At 43.4% G+C, this 18022-nt stretch overlaps 2 protein-coding genes across 2 annotated transcripts in view; one reads left to right on the top strand and one right to left on the bottom strand.

Annotated features, from left to right (window-relative positions):
* Positions 1 to 2671, bottom strand: part of Pfkfb1 (6-phosphofructo-2-kinase/fructose-2,6-biphosphatase 1) — a 70525-nt gene extending 67854 nt beyond the window's left edge. The window contains exons 1-2 of the mRNA XM_013350641.2: positions 2626 to 2671; positions 1587 to 1718 (exon numbers count right to left, since the gene is read on the bottom strand). Of these exons, the coding sequence (XP_013206095.1) occupies positions 1587 to 1614 (28 nt within the window). The 5' untranslated portion in view covers positions 1615 to 1718; positions 2626 to 2671. The remainder of the gene's footprint in view (positions 1 to 1586; positions 1719 to 2625) is intronic.
* Positions 2672 to 3546: 875 nt separating this feature from the next.
* On the top strand, positions 3547 to 17817 carry Apex2 (apurinic/apyrimidinic endodeoxyribonuclease 2). Its single transcript, XM_005358868.2, has 6 exons — positions 3547 to 3802; positions 4384 to 4467; positions 5308 to 5488; positions 5979 to 6125; positions 6904 to 6973; positions 16659 to 17817. The coding sequence occupies exons 1-6, from the start codon at positions 3649 to 3651 to the stop codon at positions 17565 to 17567; spliced, it is 1545 nt and encodes a 514-aa protein (XP_005358925.1). The 5' UTR covers positions 3547 to 3648; the 3' UTR covers positions 17568 to 17817.
* The last annotated feature ends 205 nt before the right edge of the window (positions 17818 to 18022 follow it).

Raw genomic sequence — 18022 nt, 5'->3', positions numbered from 1 at the left:
ATTGTTCATCTCAGGCTCTGGCATGGAGGACAGTTGTGCAGTGACTATGTTTACAGCCTACATCTTTCTGCTGCAGATGAGATACATACGGCGATAAGAAATCCCAGTTCACCATGGTAGGTATAATACCTTTCAGGGAATGTGGGGGGGGCGATTTGTCTGACGTAAAGAGGGGCATCTAAGAAAGTTTTAAAACTTTGGGATGGAATAGAATAAATAAAATTATAAAATTCCCTCTAAGAAGGTTTACTGTATTAGTTACAGACAGAGTTTACTCAGCATCAGATTTACACTCAAGGCTAAAGGTTGAACCATAAATTTTAAAGTGGGACTATCTCTAGAGAAGAAAACTATAAAATGTGACTTTTGAAGACCCGTGGAAAGTGCTCCCACCTCCAAGCACAGAGTGTGGAGAGGAATCTCATTTAAAGCATCAGAACAGTTCGCATGGGCAATAAAATGATAAATGGAAAGCCAGGTTGTAGTGGCACATGCCTTTATTCCCAGTACTTGGGAGGCAGAGGCAGGCGGATCTCTGTGAGTTAGAGGCCAGCCTGGTCTACACAGTGAGTATCAGGACAGGCTCCAAAGCTACACAAAGAAATTCTGTCTCAAAGAACAAAACAGCAACAACAACAACAATAACAATAATAATAATAATAATAAATGGGGTCTGGTTTTGGCAAGTGTTGAAATGTGTGGTTGTGAATGCATTTGCTACAGGCTAGAACGCTGACAGATGGTTGAGCACATGCTTATGGGTCAGATTCACAGATAAGCACAGATCAGGATTTCTCTAACAGCAGGCACCCTGGCCCCCCACTGTTTGCAGAATCACATCTGGTAAGCAAAGCTCACAGCATTCTAGTCATAGGAGTGGCTCTTCATCGACCATAGTCAGTCAGAAAGAAGTGCACTAGAGGGTTGTGGATGCCACAGAAAAGCCAAGAGCACTAATCTCAGACACAGCATGAAAGTCCCGAAGTGTCTCTCCAAAGAGTTCTGTATTCTGCCTCCCCAAACCCCACCTTTTCTTGATCATCAGGCCAGACCTCTGTGGGAAGTAGGCTAGGGGCTTTAATTTATATTTTAGTAAGGTGCCTATTGACACCCAGAGAAACTAAAGAACTTATCAAAGTTTCATAGCAAATCAACCCCACTTTACACTCGAGAGGACAGATCAGAGATAAAGTCTCTAGTGTACGCTGAATTAAAAACTATACTACATAGTTGGAAGCTAGTCTGGGAGGATCACACAATCACAGCCAGTCTGGGATAAAGTTTCGGGCCAGCATGGGAAACATAGTTAGACACTGTTTCCAAAAATGAAAGAAAATAAAATGAAAATTGAAATTTCAAAGACAGTAGGGGATTGCCCTTTAGGCTAGTGTCCTACAAAGTCAAGTACAACTGGATTTTCAAATAGTGAGCAATAGATTAGAATTACATTTCATCTTTTCCCAACTCTCCCATACCCTTTAATATACCTCAATCAAACTCCTTTGCAAAGAAAACCTTCCCAAGAGCCTGAAGCAAGGATTTTGACCTGTGAAACACCTAGCTACTTTTCCTTTTTTCTCACCTACCTGTTCTCTTAGAGGCTTTTTCTTCCATCGCTAATTATCCAATGGCTCTCCTGCATTTACAGACCCCCAAAGCAGGTCCAGTGGGTGGCATCAAATAGGAAACCCGGAGACATTCGTTGGTTCCTGGGAAGGCTGAGGAAGCGCCCTTGTTAAGGGGTGTGTGCAGTGTTGAAATATTAGCTGCTGTGGCTGCCAAAGAAGTTCCTGAGCCACCCACAGCCTTTTCTCTTCAGTCCAACCATGTGTTCACCTTGCCCCAAAGGTCAGTACTAATATTAACAAGTCACTGGAGAATGGGGAAATTAAATCAGCTATTGAGGTGAGCAAGAACTGGATTTCCTTGGGGCTGGGCTTCCTATCTGACTTCAGTGCAGTCTGGGCAAAATCTGTTGCTTGAAAGCAATCTGGCAACACGAAGAAAAATGTTCATTTCCCTTGTCCTAGTTAACCCACTCTTGGGATTCAATCCTTAGCCAGCAACTCCCAAAGCATGGAAAAGTTCAAGGCACAGTCTTTTCTTAATTACAGAGCTATTTTCTGATGGCAATAACTAGTAACCTTTAAGTCCTCTGGGGGTGGGAAAGCAGCCCATTGTGGCTCTTTCTGCAGCCACAGAGGATGATGGCTCTAAGGCTGTGAAATTCTGAGGGTATGTGTGCTCAAGCACAAATAACTGCAGCATTTTCAGTAAAAAATATTCGGGTGGGAAGTAATATTTTCCCCTACAAATTGGGCTATGCCTGTTAATTGTTTCTGTGCGCTCAAAAAGAAGCCAAGAACCCATTGCTATTGCCCTGTTTATACCCATCTGCTAAATACCTATTCTCTTACCATATATGCTATGTCAGAGATGGCCACTGCATTCAGGCTGTTGGCAATCTAGTGACTACAGAAATCATTGGGAGTTTGCATTGTGGTAAATACTAGGACAGAATGGATCACAGAGTGTAGGAGTGCCCACAGGAAAATACCTAAATGCAGGGGTGCGTGAACAGAAAACTTTAACTCAAAAAAAAAAAAAAAAACCTCGATCGTTTACCTGAGTAAGAAGGGTTTAAATCTTGGCTCTACCACTTCTGTGAGACTGGGACGAATTTACTCAACTTCTACTTAGCTTCGGCGCCTTTTTCTGGTTTATCCTAAGAATGAAAGGACACAATGTAGACGGGAAAACCACAACTTCATACGGAGAAAATACTGTTCTGAAGCTTAAATTTTCCAGGCCTCAATTTTGCTCATCTGAGAAATGGAGCCAAATGCAAGTATGTGCTCTGTGTCATCCTTTACATGCTATGAGAACCAAGACAAATAAGGCTATACAGGGAGGATTTGAGGAAGTCTCCTGCCTCCAGGCTCAATAAAAACAGAGGTCATTCTCCTAAGCCTTACCGTAGTAGCTAGGTTCTTAATTAACTGCTCCATCTTCCAACTGAAAAAGTTCTCTATGCCATGGCCCAAAGGACACCAGGGGCTGAGGCCACTCAGCCACCGCCAGGGGCCGCCCACTTAAATTGGAGTTCTGCCTCGATGGGGGGCAGGGTTTTGGCTGAATTTGAATTCCCAGAGGCCCGCCCTTTGACAAAGTGACAAAATCCCATTTGTAAGTAACCTGACGCATCAAGGGGACTTTTGTGTCGAGAACAGCAGTCAGACTCGGGCGTCCAGGCCAGCATGCGGCCAGAATTTTCTTCTGGAGCCCAACCAGGGACGCGCTTCTCACCAGTCACTCTTCACAGGCTTTGGACTGGGTCTTGTTATGTAGCCCAGGCTGGCCATGAATTCATGACTGCCCGTGCCTCAGATTCCTGAGTACTGGGGTTATAAGCTTGTACAACCAAGCCCGGTTTTCCTACAGCTTCCACCTTAGTTCCGTCTCCCGCCTGTGAGAACTGAACTCGAAGCCCCGCCCTGCGTGCGTCCTGCCGTCGCGGAGGGGGCGGAGGGACTAGATGAGAACGCCTGCGCACACGCGCGTGGAAGGAGGAGCTCTAGCTCACTTCCGGGAGGTGGCCATGAATTTCCGCGCCTAAGCTTGCTTCGTGAAACGGGACAGTTTACCAAAATGTTGCGTGTGGCAAGCTGGAACATCAATGGGATCCGGAGTCCCCTGCAAGGGCTGACATGCCAGGGACCCAGCAACTGTCCCACAGCCTTGCGACGCATTTTGGACAAGTTGGATGCCGATATTGTTTGTCTTCAGGAGACCAAAGTGACCAGTAAGCATTCGAGAATCTAGGATTTTTACCTTTTTTTCTTCTCCTGCTAACTTTCGCTTCCTGCTCCACCTCATTTCACTTTTCCGTTTATCGATACTTAGAATCCTGCCCTTATACCCACCCGAAAGTACTAATCCCTTTCCCGTTTAAACCCCCACCCCAGCTAGTGCCCTTAATTCCCACTCCTGTTCTGCTCTCCCAGTTGAAACCCTCGTGCACAGATTCCCGCCCATTCTACCGCCCCAACTCCGTGCCTTGAATTTTCTCCTTTCACGCCCCCGAGGCAGATTCCTTAGTTCTCCATCCCTGCTCCCATTTCAGTCCTCTAATTCCCACTGCCAGCATCCTTCCAGCAGCCCTCACATCACCTAGACCAGTTTTTCCCATCTAATTTGAATATCATTTCCTTCCCTGACCTTTCCATGTTTCGAGCTCCTGTCATCATAAACACTCCCTCCCCCCAGTTATGGCTCTGATGTACGCTGTTACAGCTGTTATTAGCCTGTAACTGTTATTCTAGTCTTTCATGGGTCCATGGTGCTAGTTTTACCTCTGACTTTGTATTACATTTTTTTTTCCAGGAGATGTACTGACAGAGCCCCTGGCTGTTGTTGAGGGCTATAACTCCTATTTCAGCTTCAGTCGCAGCCGTAGTGGCTATTCTGGTAAATGGGGTCTTCTGGGGTATTTAACTTAGTGTTGGTGATGGGAGCAAGTAGCAGTGAAGTGTTTGGGTATTTAACGAGAAGGTAATATATTCCAACTTTTCATCTCCAGAGCTAAAGCTGCATAAAATCTGAGGTTACATTAATATTTATGTACCAGATTATCTTTTTGGCCCTCAGAAGTACAGTAAAAATTGGGTGAGCTCTGGAGCTGAACTGCTAGGGTTCAGGCCGTGGCTCACTTCCTAGCTGTGTATTCGCTGGAAAGTTACTTTACCTTTGTATCTCAGGTTTCTTATCTAGAAAATGAGGTTAATGTTTACTTTCTAGGCTCTTACAAGGGTTTAGACATTTATGCATGTGTTAATACTAATAGCCAATATTTTATCAGCATTTGTCACGTATCTGTGTAATATACATTGTTGTTGTTCTTGTAAAGTAAAACATTCTGTGGCTTTTTTGTTTTTGCTTTTGTTTTTTGTTTTTTGGTTTTTTGAGACAGGGTTTCTCTGTAGCTTTGGAGCCTGTCCTGGCTCTGGCTTTGTAGATCAGACTGGCCTTGAACTCACAGAGATCCTCCTGCCTATGCCTCCCAAGTGCTGGGATTAAAGGCATGTGCCACTACTACCTGACCATTCTGTTGCTTTTTTTTACATGAATCTGAGGCCTCAGGGTATGGGTTAGTTGCTTCAGATTTTACAGAGCCGTATAATGGCCCTTGAGTTACATTTAACGGAGATATCAAAAACTATTCCTTGTATGGGTACATTTGGAGTGGAACAGGCTGTACAGTAGTATTTTGGTTGCTGATCCCATTCAGAATACTCTATCTGTCCCCAGGTGTGGCTACGTTTTGTAAGGACAGTGCTACCCCAGTGGCTGCTGAAGAAGGCCTGAGTGGTGTGTTTGCCACCCAGAATGGGGATGTTGGTTGCTATGGAAACTTGGATGAGTTCACCCAAGAGGAACTCCGGGTTCTGGATAGTGAGGGCCGGGCCGTCCTTACCCAGCACAAGATCCGGTAATAGCCTGTATCTTCCTACTACAGACCATCTCTGGTTCTAGTCAGTATCCAGAATATAAGGTCCATCTTATAGGTATGCAGTTGCTATAGTTTCCTTCCTGGACTCTAGTACTGGGTGGGCTAAGTGATCCTGGCAAATCATGCTTCCTTTTGAGCCTTGTGTTCCCCTCTCTACAGTGGGAGTACAGCTAATTACAACAGGCTACTCAAAAGCTGCTTAGCCAGCATAGAACTCATCGCTCCAAATTGGATTTTTTTTTGGGTATCTCATCTTCATGAAAGGCAGAATTATCCTCCAGTTTACCTGGACTCTTAAGCCCTCCTTACTTCACCCAGAGCCTAGACCTGCTCGTGCCTGCTTGCTTGTGTCTCCCTAACCCTTTTTCTTCTATCCCATGGGCAACCATTAACTGGGAGCTGCATGGTATAGCTGTGGATGGGGAGTCTTAGAACTGAACTCTTTGTGTGGGGGCTCTTTTCTCCGTAGCACATTGGAAGGGAAGGAGAAGACCTTGACTCTCATCAATGTGTACTGCCCCCATGCGGATCCTGGGAGGCCTGAGCGCCTGACCTTCAAGATGCGTTTCTATCGCCTACTGCAGATCCGAGCAGAAGCGCTCTTGGCAGCTGGCAGGTATTGTAAATCTAGGCAGCCGGGCTTGGTTGAGTTCATCTTGGTGACTTGCCTTGTGTTGTGCTCCATAAAAGGATATAGCATTTTGTCTTTGAGTTCATTTACCCTCTAATTTTGAACACTGTCGTGCTGACCTGAACAGGCCTTGCTGTCTTAAGAGCTGTGGGAACAGAGTAAAGTGACATGAACACTGTCTTTGTACTCTGAGCTCTTTGCTTACCATAAACCTCAAGGGCAGCTGTGGTCCGTGTTCTCTTTTTCCAAACGCCTAAAAAAGTGGGAGTAGGAGCCGGGCGGTGGTGGCGCACTCCTTTATTCCCAGCACTCGGGAGGCAGAGGCAAACAGATCTCTGTGAGTTCGAGGCCAGCCTGGTCTACAAGAGCTAGTTCCAGGACAGGAACCAAAAGCTATGGAGAAACCCTGTCTCGAAAAATCCAAAAAAAAAAAAAAAAGTGGGAGTAGGTTAAAGTAATCAAGGGGCACTTCCTCCAAGCAGTGGTGTCTGAGCTCAGCTTTGAAGGACGAGAAGGATGGCATTAGAGATCATTGAAGCATTCATATCATATGGAATAGTGTCAGCTTTGCTGCTCAGAATTTGGTTCCTCATGCGCGAGAAGTGTCCAGATGGGAGAATGGAAGAGGCGCACAGCTATGAGTATTTGGTAGCAAAAGCTCTAGGAGGAGGTTGCATCTCCAAGCTCTCAGACCTGGGGGTAAAGTACATGGGACTCCTCATTCTTGAATGTCCGGTTGACAACCCCACGTTGTGTTTTTCAGCCATGTGATAATCCTAGGGGACCTGAATACAGCTCATCGGCCCATTGACCACTGTGACGCAGGCAGTCTGGTAAGGCTCCCTCGAAACTCTAGGCCCCTCTCTGGTTCTGTTCCTTCAAGTATCCCATGTAGTACTGGGAGTTTGGCACCAAAGGTGCCTTTATGGAAAAACAGTGCTTGGTTTGAATGTATCCTTTTTTTATTCTGAAATTACATGTAAAATTGTACATATTTATGGAATATGATATAATATTTTGGCATGAATAATGGTCAAATGGGACAAATTGCCTAATCTGTCACCTCAAACATTTGTCATTCTGTATGGGCAAACAATGAAAACTTCTTTGAACTACAAGGTTTGAAATATGAAATAATTTATCGCTAGCTCTTCCTATACTGTGGAACACTGCTAGGTCTTAATCTTCCTATCAAGCTGTTCTCATTAAGCAGCTACTCTCTCCCTTTCTTCCTACCTCTCCTGGACTCTGGTAACAACTGCTCTACTCTGCTCCATGAAATCAACATTTTAGACTTCCATACATGAGTGACATCACATGACATCTCTCTTTCTGGGCTTCCCTTGTTTTCATGTCTTTCAGTTCCATTCATTTGCTGCAAATGATATATATATATATATATATATATATATATATATATTCTTTCTGGCAAAATAGTATTGTATTCTGTATGTGTATTCTAGTGTATTCTATTTTCCTTTTGTTCATTAATGAATATGTAGGTTGCTAGTGTATTCTTTCTTCTTTTTCTTATATGAGTGTCTTATTCCCTATAGGCCAATGTTTCCTTAACCCTTAAGTGCATATTAGAGCAAACCTATCAATACCTTAACACTACACCAAAACAATGGAATCAGAATCTCTTAGGTGTAGACCCACGGTAATGGTTTGTTTGAAAAGTCCTACAACAGACACAAGCTAGAGAAACACTACTTTAGAATTTATATGAAGTTCTCATCTTGACCATCTCATAGAAAACTGCTGTGCTACAAAAGCAAACTGCCTGTTTTCCTCTGCTCTCATCCTATAATAACCAACAGAAGACTCCTGTGAGCTCAAAAGGGGTGGGGATTTCTCCTTGCCTCCAAGCAAGCCGACAGCTTTGCATCTGTGCACATCAGCTAGTTGTCCTTTACTACTGTTCAGTTAACTTGGCCCATTAGCTCTAGCTTCTTATGGGCTAACTCTTATATGCCCCAAACATGGCCAGACCCCACAGGTTGAGGACTACTCTCCAAAACTGTCACTTCAGACCCAGTCACAGTTGGAACTTCTGAACTATAAATTGAGGTTCCCATGACCTCATCTGTGTGTTAATTTGCTAGAGCAAAGCAAGTACTCAGACAGCCACTCTAACTTAAGTCTAATGATTATCCATAAAGAATGTTTGAAATAAAATAAATAGACAGATGAAGAAATACATGCAGAGGAAAGTCTGGAAGGGCCATTTGTGCCAGCTTCCATTCCTGTGGAGTTGGGTGAGTCATTCTCCCAACACATGGATGAGTCTTCGTTTGTCTTCTTGCACCTCTACATGTTGAGCTGTCCAGTTCTCTGAACCCTGCTTTTGGGTTTTATGGAAACTACACTGCCTAAGTATGTGCTGGAAGTGGAATAGGGAAGCCCATCAAGGCCTGTGGCAGCTTTTCATCATTCCTTCCTCAATGGTTCAGGGATGGATCCTCTGGAATGAGGATCTTTTATTTTATTAAAAATAGATTTTTACACGATGTATTCTGATTATTGTTCCCCTCCTTCATCTCCCAGCTCTTCTCCTCTTTCCCTATTCATGAAACTGTACACCTTCCTTACACACACACACACACACACACACACAGGGAGAAAGCATAAAAACAAAATTGGAAAGCATAATATGTAAGCAAAAGGCCAGCAAAGAAAAAAATGCTCAAAGATCTATAAAAGTACCATCATGTTTGGTGTTGGCCACCTACTGCTTGGCATGGAGCCTTCCCTTCAGTGTGGTTAACATATTCCGTGAGATTCTATTGTAGAAAACCGATTTTTCCTTTGTGAGCAGTTGTCTGTTGTAGATTGCTTTGTGGTTAGCGATGATGTCCATTTCCTACTTTCAGTGCTGGAACACATGTGGCTTGGATCTGTGCAGGCCCTGTACAAACTGCCCCAGTTTCTGAGTTTGTGTGTATGTGTGTGGCATTGTTTCCTTTCTGTCTCCTATGCCCCCTGGCTCTTTCAATTTTTCCTCTTTGTCCCCTGCATATCTCCCTGAGCTCTGAGGGGGAAGGGTTTGATGAAGATATCCTATTTAGGACTGAATGTTCCATGATCTGTCACTCTACACATTGTCCAGTTGTGGGTCTCTGTATTTGCTCACATTTTCTTCAGGTGGAAGCTCCTCTGATGATAGCTCATCAAGGCACTAATGGGTATACAAGTCATTGTATTGCTATATTCCTTTAGCAGAACAATGGTATTTAGCTTCCTCCCAAGTCCCTGACTATTTAGCCTCAGGTTCTTGGCCACCAGGGTAGTGTCAGACACGGGTAAATCCAATCAGAAAGTGGTTGCTTACTCCCAGGACTTTTGTGCTACTGTTACAGAAGAGTATATCGTGCATTCAGGTCACCATTGTTTATCAGTGGGTTTATATCTGAGTTGATAATTACCTTTGTCCTTTGGTAATGTGCAGAGTACTGGCTTTCGTAAGGCACCAGCTTGACTTTTCTGTGTTCAATGAGATATGTTTGTGTTGTCTTGACAATAGGGCTTTACCCTCGATTTGTAAAGAGCAATCAATAACCTTGGAAATAGCCTGAATTGTGTGAGGGTGTCCATGGGGCTCATTTGGTCAACAATAATTCAATTATATGTAACCCATTCCTGGTACTGGAGGTTTCAATTCTTAGCAGGAGGTTGGAGCTTGCTTGTCCATTATTTGGTGATTTCATTTATACTTCTTTCATTTATGAGTATATATTAATAAGCTTATACTGTAATAGGTTTAATATGACAACTTGGATTGCCTTTAGTCTTAGCTGTCACTCAATGTATTCTTTCTTACCTTCCTCTTTTCTCCCTATCTCTATTTAATCCTCTTGCTTCAGGTCACACCCAACCCCACCTCCCACACATCTCTCCATAACCATAACTGTATTCTATGTATTCTATTTCCTCTTCCTTAGGAAATACTTCCATCCCTCCTAATCCCTTACTCTATAACTAGCGTGCCCATTGAAAGCTTAAAGACTAACATACACATATAAGTGAATATGTGCTGTATTTGTCTTTTAAGGTCTGGGTTACCTCACTCCAGATGATTTTTCTAGTTTGATCTATATAATTGTGGATTTTATGATTTTATTTTTAAATAGCTGAGTAATACTCCATTGTGTGAATGTATCACATTTTCATTATTTATTTGTCTGTTGATGGACACCTAGGCTCTTTCCAGTTTTTGAATGTTATAAATTGAGCAGGAGTGAACATAGCATGGATGAGCAGTATCTCTTGTAGGAGGAGGGCCTGCTTGTTCATCCCAGCTGCCTGGCTAGCTTAGCCCCGAAATAACCACACAGAAACTGTATTAATTGAATCATTGCTTGGCCCATTAGCTCTAACTTCTTATTGGCTAAGTCTTACATATTAATTTAACCCATTTCTATTAATCTGTGTATGGCCATGTGGCTGTGACTTACTGGGTAAAATTACCAGCATCTGTTTCTGGCAGCTCCATGGCATTTCTCCAACTCTGCTTTCCTCCCAGAATTTCGTTTTGTCTTCACCGCCTACTTAAGTTCTGCCCTATCAACAGGCCAAGGCAGTTTCTTTATTCATTAATGAAAACAACACATAGACAGAAGGACCTCCTACATCAATCTCTGTAGCAGGGTGTAGAGTACTTTGGGTATATTCCCGAGAGTGCTGTAGCTAGAGCTTGAGGTAGATCTATTCCCAACTTCCTGAGAAATTGCCACACTGATTGGGATAGTGATTGGTCAGGTTTGCACTCTCATCAGCAATAGAGGGATAAGTATTCCCTTTACTTCACATCCTATACAGTGTGAGCTATCATTTGTTTGATTCACCTTGACTATCCTGACTAGTGTAAGATAAAATCTCAGAATGGTTTTGGCTTGCATTTCCCTGATGACTAAGTATGTTAAAGATTTCTTAAGTGTTTTTCAGCCATTTGTAGCTCATCTTTCTATTTAGGTCTGTACCCCATTTTTAAATGGGTTATATTTTGTCCACTTCTTTAATTCTTTATATGTTAAAGCTATTTGTCCTCTATGATATGTAGTTGGTGAAGATCTTTTCCCATTTTGTAAGCTGCCACTTTGTTAGAATGATGGTATCCATACAGAGGCTTTTCATTCTGATGAGGACTTATTTATTGTTGTTTTTAGTACCTGTATTATCAGTGTGCTGTTCAGAAAGTCTTCTCCTGAGCCATTGAGTTCAAGGCTATTCCCCACTTTCTCTTCTATCACATTCATGATATCTAACCTTATATTAAGGTCTTTGATCCATTTGGAGTTGAGTTTTATGCTGGTCATTAAGTATGTATTGTATCTATTTGCATTCTTCTACCTGTAACCATCCAGTTTGACCAGCCCTGTTTGTGAAAGATGCTCTTTTTTTCTGGTATGTATATCTGGCTTCTTTATCAAAGATCAGATGCCCATAGGTGTATGGACTTGCATTAGGTTCTTCCTTTCTATTCCATTAGTCAACATGGCTGTTTTTATGCCAATGCCATGCTGTTTTTATTACTGTAGGTCTGTAGTACAATTTGAGATTGGGAATAAGGCAGTTGTAGCAAGGAGGAGGCAACTCATTGGTTCCTGGCTGCTTAGCCCCGAAATAACCACACAGATACTATATTAATTAAATCACCGCTTGGCCCATTAACTCTAGCTTCTTATTGGCTAACTCTTACATGTGAATTTAACTCATTTCTAGTAATCTTTGTATCACCACGTGGCTGTGTCTTACCGGATAAAGTTTCGTCCAGCTCCAGCAGGGCTACGTGGCTTCTCTCTGACACTGCCTTTTTTTCTCCCAGCATTTACATTAGTTTTCCCTGCCTAGCTCTGTTCTTTTGCCCCATCACAGGCCAAGATAGTTCCTTTATTCACTAACCAATAAAAGCAACACATAGAAGGACCTCTCACACTATTTCCCCTTTTTTGTTTAAACAAAAAGGAAGGCTTTAACTTTAACATAGTAAAATTACATATAACAAAACAAGTATCAAGCAAGATTTACAGTTACAATATTTATAAACTACTTTCTATTTTTTAATTCCATCAAAGACTCCAGAAGGATATAATATTACCTAAGTTAATAGGAAGTGCATTGTAAGCAACTTCCAAAACTCTAGAAATGACAGAGACATCTCGCTACCTGGACACTCACCCAAAGTTCTTCTGTAACATTGCAGGCACCCATCTTTAGCCTATAGGTACATAGTACCTGGCAGACATTTCCATGAAGCAGGAAATTTCAAAGACAGTTTTGCCTATTTTGGCAGTTTGTCAGTTACTTTCTTCTGTGTCTAGCAGACTCTTTTATGAAGCACAAACCCCCAAAAGATCATCTTACCTTTAGGCAAATTCAGCAGTCATTTTTCTGTGGATCCTGCATGTCCATTTCATCAAGCAGTCGAGGCAAGAGCAGTTTTTTTGCCCAAATGGCTAACCAACTCCATAAGAAGCCTCTTAGATGTCCATTTTCCTCTTGAAGTAATTGGTGCTGCCAGGAGCAGGTGTGTCTCATTGTCATGAAAAGTCCTAAATTCTTAAACATTTTAAATGTCATATTCTCTAGTTTTTGAAATATTTGAAGAATGCCTATCTTACCAAAAACAATCTACAGATTCAATGCATTCCCATCAAAATACCAACAATTAATTTTACAGAAATTATAAGGACAATATTCAGCCCTATAAGGAAATACAAAATACCCAGGATAGCTCAAACAATCCTGAATAACAACAACAACAAAATACTGAAGGTATTGCCTGAAGAAGGTTGTGAATATATACTGTTTAATTTTGGTTTTATTATGGAATGTCTCTGCCTATTGTGAGTACAAGTTTTGCTGAGTATAGTAGTCTGGGCTGGCATCCATGGTCCCTTAAGGTCTGCATAATGCTCGACCAGAACTTTCTGGCTTTCAGAGTTTCCCTGAGATGTCAGGTGTAATTGTAACAGGTCTGCCTTTATATGTTACTTAGTCTTTTTCCCTTACGACTTTCAATATCTTTCTTTGTTCTGTGTGTTTAGTGTTTTAGTTATTCTGTACCAACTCTTTATTTAGGATAAGGAAATTTTCTTCTATGATTTTATTGAAAATACTTTCTGTTCCTTTGACCTGGATTTCTTCTCCTTTCATTATTCCTATTATTCTTAGATTTGATCTTTTCTTAGTGTCCCAAATTTCCTGGATGTTTTGTGTCAGGAGTTTTTTAGATTTAACATTTGGTAGATGTGTCCATCTATTGTGTCTTCAAAGCCTGAGAATCTCTCTTCCGTCCCTTATATTCTGTTGGTAAGTCTTGCCTCTGAGGTTCCTGTTCAAGTTCCTAAATTTTTCATTTCCAGTTTTATCTCAGTTTGAGTTTTTTTTTGTGATTCTATTTCTACTTTCAGGTCTTGAAGTATATTTATTATTTGATTCCACTGTGTTTTCACAGACTTCACTAAGGGATTTATGCCTTCTTTAAGGTCCTTGGACATAATTTATAATAGCTATTTTGTAGTCTTTGTTTTGTGTTCCAGGTATATTACATTTCTCAGGGGCTGCTATAGTAAGAGTTATTGAATTCTGGTGGAGCCACACTGTGTTTTTAAGTTGGTATCTAGGCATTGGGGATTAGGAAGATTGTAATTATAGGTGCTATTATCTGGTCTTGTCCTTTTTGGGTGAGTGTCCATTCCTTGGTTTCTGTTGCCATCACTGGATCTTAGGAAAGTGTGATGGCTGTGCATTGCTTGATAGTGTTTGCTCAGGCACTCTGCCACAGTGTGCTGGGCTAGGAGAAAAGACTGAGAGCATCTTCAGGAAAGAACCAAGGGGATACTATTCACACCTAGAGATAGCATTCACAGGGAGTTGGGAGGTGTGGTGGGAAGAGGGGACCTATCAAATAGGTTGCAGTAAGGCAAAGAATTATTTAGAAAGGCAGGCATGAATGGGCTAGGTTGACCTTAGGCCTGAACCAAGAGTTGGAGTCTCCAGTGGCTGGAGTTGAGGTAGGAGGAGGAGCACTCTCCACAGGTTGTTTCCGGGCTGAGGCTGAGAATGAAGAGATCACAATAGAGGAACTACACTGTGATTCAACTAATTGAATCCCTGCCATGTGTGGCCAGTGCAGTTTCCCAGTAGAAAGTGTTTTTAGGTATTGCGGACTAACATATAGGAAAGGGGTGATGAAAGGGTCTCCAGGAAGGAGGCAAACTGGGTCTGCTGCACGGTTTGGTGGAGTCCCTAGGGAACTGAAACAGAGTGGGAGGATTGGCCCCAGCAAATGTCTGCTACAGGGCAGAGGATGGAACCAGAAGAATTACAGTGGAGAACAGGAAGGAGGGCAAGATGATCCAGCTGCTTTCCAGATCAGTGTGGACACTGGGCAACCAAATAGAAAGGGTCTCTAGGTATCAGCAGTTGACACAAAGGAGCAGTAGAGGGTTTGATAGGGTAGGGGTTTAGGGGTTCACGGAAAGTAGGCTTGGTGGTGGAGTCTACGGGGAGTAAAAGTAAGGTGGGAGGACCATCTCCTATAAGCATTCTGCCCCAGGGCTGTGGGTGAGTCTGAGGAATTGCAATGTAGGACAGGAAGGAGAGTGAAGGTGGTCTACCTGCTTCCCGGGCCAGCATGGCACTGGGTTCCCAGGTGGAAAGTCTGGGGTGGGGGTCTAATGCCCTAACACAGACAAGGGTCAGACCAAGACTTTTCACTGGCTGTCAAAATGTGGGGAAGGGTTAGTTTGTACGGTCCTCCCTGGGGAAAAAAGTGGTAGTTTCTAAGATTTGCTGTGAGACGGAATTATCATCTAGAAAGTATGGATGAAAACAAAAACTGTGTATCAACATCCAAGGCGTGGTCAGTGTTGACATGGTACAGTCATCCCTGGAGGTGCTTCAGAAAGTGGGCATGGGAGGATTACTTGACTGCTGTTGAAGAGAGCCATGGAAACACAGGTGTGGCTCTTAGCAGAACTTGGTTAATGTGGCGGGGTGGCAGCATGGCAAAGATGATAAACCCTGCCAAGTGCGAGCTTCTCTCCAGAGCTGCTCTTCTTGTTCTTTTCTACTCCGTCCCCACAGCCGGTCACGTTATTGCGATTGCATTTTACGTCCTCATTGGCACCATGCTAGTTCCGGTAGCCATCACCTTTTACTTCATGGACAGTAGCAGTCTCACCCTACTAGAATCTTCAGTCTGGTGTTCCCTCGGGTCATTTAGATATTTTGCGCAAACCCATGACAGAGCTGTTATTTCAGTTTGGCACTTCCTCTTCTGAAATTACTACCACATGGGCTTCACTTCTTGTTTCCAGATCATTTCCCTAGAGTAACAGCCTTTGTTACCAAGATCTACTCTGCCCTAGTGTCAGTTCTGCCACTAAACAGCTGTTCTGTGACTATGTTATTGCACCAAATCAGTGGGTGTGTAAGTGGGCGAACTGGATAAATGCATGGGCAGGTGGATCAGGGATCAGACATGGATGCCTGAATCCCCCAAGCTCCAGAGGGAGGAGGGATGTCAGTGAGGACATTGACACATGAAATAAATCGATTGGCATGGAGTGGGGAATCTTAAAGAAAAAGTAGCATTCTTCCAACTCCTGATTTTGGCTTACTTCTCTCTAGAGGTACCACTTTTATTTATTGTGATGAGGTCTTACAATATACCCAGGGTGGCAGTCCTCCTGCGTCAGCCTCCTAAGTGCCTGAATTCCAGGTGTAACCAACATGCTTGGTTTTGTTTTTCAATCTTTTGTAAAGCATTTCTGGGAATTCCTTTGATTAAGCAAACAACAGACCTTCAGATGGGGCTTTTATGTCAGGGTAAGCATAATGTGGGATAGAGAAAGACAAACAGGAACTTCTCAAAAGATTTATTTTTATTTTAAATTATGTGTCTTATGGGGGTATCTGAACATAAGTATAGGTGTCTACAGAGGCCAACGGACATTGGATTCCCTGGAATGATGGGGTCGGGGGGAGAGGGTTGAGATTTCTATATGGGTGCTTTTACCAAACTCAAGTCCTCTGCAAGAGTAGTACTCATTTTAAACACGGAGCCTTCTCTCCAACCCCAGGCTTTGATTTCTAACATTCTTTATTTAAAAGCTCATGCTTGTCAGAGATATGGTTTAGCTGTGAAGAGTGCGTGGTCCTCTTGCAGAGGACCTGGATTAGATTCCCAGCACCCACATGGCATCTCACAACTGTCTGTTACACCAGTTCCTGAGAACCTGGCAACCTCTTCTGGCCTCCATGGATACTGCATGCACATGGTGCACAGATATACAGGGAGGCAAAACACCCATTCATAAAATGAAACAAAGGAAGCAAAAAAAGAAAAGAAAATACACCAAAGCCTAGCTCTGCCTGGTCTGGACTGTATGGCATTGAGCCAAGAATCTTTAGGACAACTAAATTTTATTCGTAAAATGAAGCAGTTAAGTCTAAATTTCTTCCTTTTTTAAGGATCTAGTTTTGGCTTTTAATTCACTTTTCCTTCTCCAGGAGTGCTTTGAAGAGGACCCAGGACGTAAGTGGATGGATGGCTTGCTCAGTAGCCCAGGGATGGAGGCTGGATCCCACATAGGGCTTTTCATGGATAGCTACCGCTGGTTCCATCCAAAACAGGAGAGGTCCTTCACCTGCTGGTCAGTGGTCAGTGGTGCACGCCATCTCAACTATGGCTCTCGACTTGACTATGTATTAGGAGACAGGAGCTTGGTCATAGATATCTTCCAGTCCTCCTTCCTGCTCCCTGATGTGATGGGTTCTGACCACTGCCCTGTGGGAGCTGTCTTGAATGTGTCCTGTGTGCCAGCAAAACAGTGCCCAGCTCTGTGTACCCGCTTCCTCCCTGAGTTTGCAGGTACCCAGCTCAAGATTCTTCGCTTCCTAGTTCCTCTTGAACAAGAACCTGTACGAGTTCAGACAGTCCTGCAGCCCAGCCATCAAATCCAGGTACAGAAACACCCAAGCAAAGCTCGCATGCACTCAACCAGGCCTCGGAAAAGTCAAGGTGTCTCCCAAAGGAACCAGAAAAATCTGATGAGTTACTTCCAGCCTTCCTCTAGCCTTCCCCAGCCTTCTCCTGATGTGGGGCTACCTAGCCTGCCTCTGGGGGGCCCTCTTACAATTCCAAAGACTGCAGAAGAGGTGACAGTGGTGGAAGACAAAGTCAAGGTTTCAGAGGCCAAAAATGAGAAGGAAGTACGGACCTCCTTCTGGAAGTCTATGCTGAGTGGGCCCTCCCCTATGCCCCTTTGTGGAGGCCATAGGGAGCCATGTGTGATGCGTACTGTGAAGAAAGCAGGACCCAACTTGGGCCGCCAGTTCTACATGTGTGCTAGGCCACGAGGTCCTCCCAGTGACCCCTCTGCTCGTTGTAACTTTTTTCTCTGGAGCAGGCCCAGCTGAAACAACTGAGGCCTAGGGATGTCTGGCATGGTTACCCCATGTACAGGGTCTGATGCCAGGTCCTTGTCTCTGAAATTGCCTTCTCCCTGAGGCTTCCTTTCTTTCTCTGCTTCTTCTTTGATTTCCCTCTCTCCCTTCCCTTCTAATGCCTTCTTACTCTTCTCACATCTCTACAGGGAGCTAATTTAAATCCCTTCTGCCCTTGCTGGACACTGTATTCATTCATAAATAAAGTCTTTGTTTTAGTGTACCATGTTGAGTGGATATTTTGATGTAATCTAGAAAGTTGAGTCAGAGAGGCTCTCTCAGTACTAGTAGGCTTTCTGGCCTCCATACTGCCAAAGCAACATGGTAACCAGAGGAGCCATGCTCCTGAGAGAGGCTGGTGAGCTCTGGGGATTATCTGCAGCTCTAAGGTCGGATCAGTGAGGAAGGTGGGTGTGGTGTGGGTTGTG

Source organism: Microtus ochrogaster, chromosome X (genome assembly GCF_000317375.1).
Source record: "Microtus ochrogaster isolate Prairie Vole_2 chromosome X, MicOch1.0, whole genome shotgun sequence".
Taxonomy (NCBI): Eukaryota; Metazoa; Chordata; class Mammalia; order Rodentia; family Cricetidae; genus Microtus; species Microtus ochrogaster.
The sequence above is the reverse complement of the archived record's forward strand: the minus strand, read 5'-3'. Positions and strand labels throughout refer to the sequence as shown.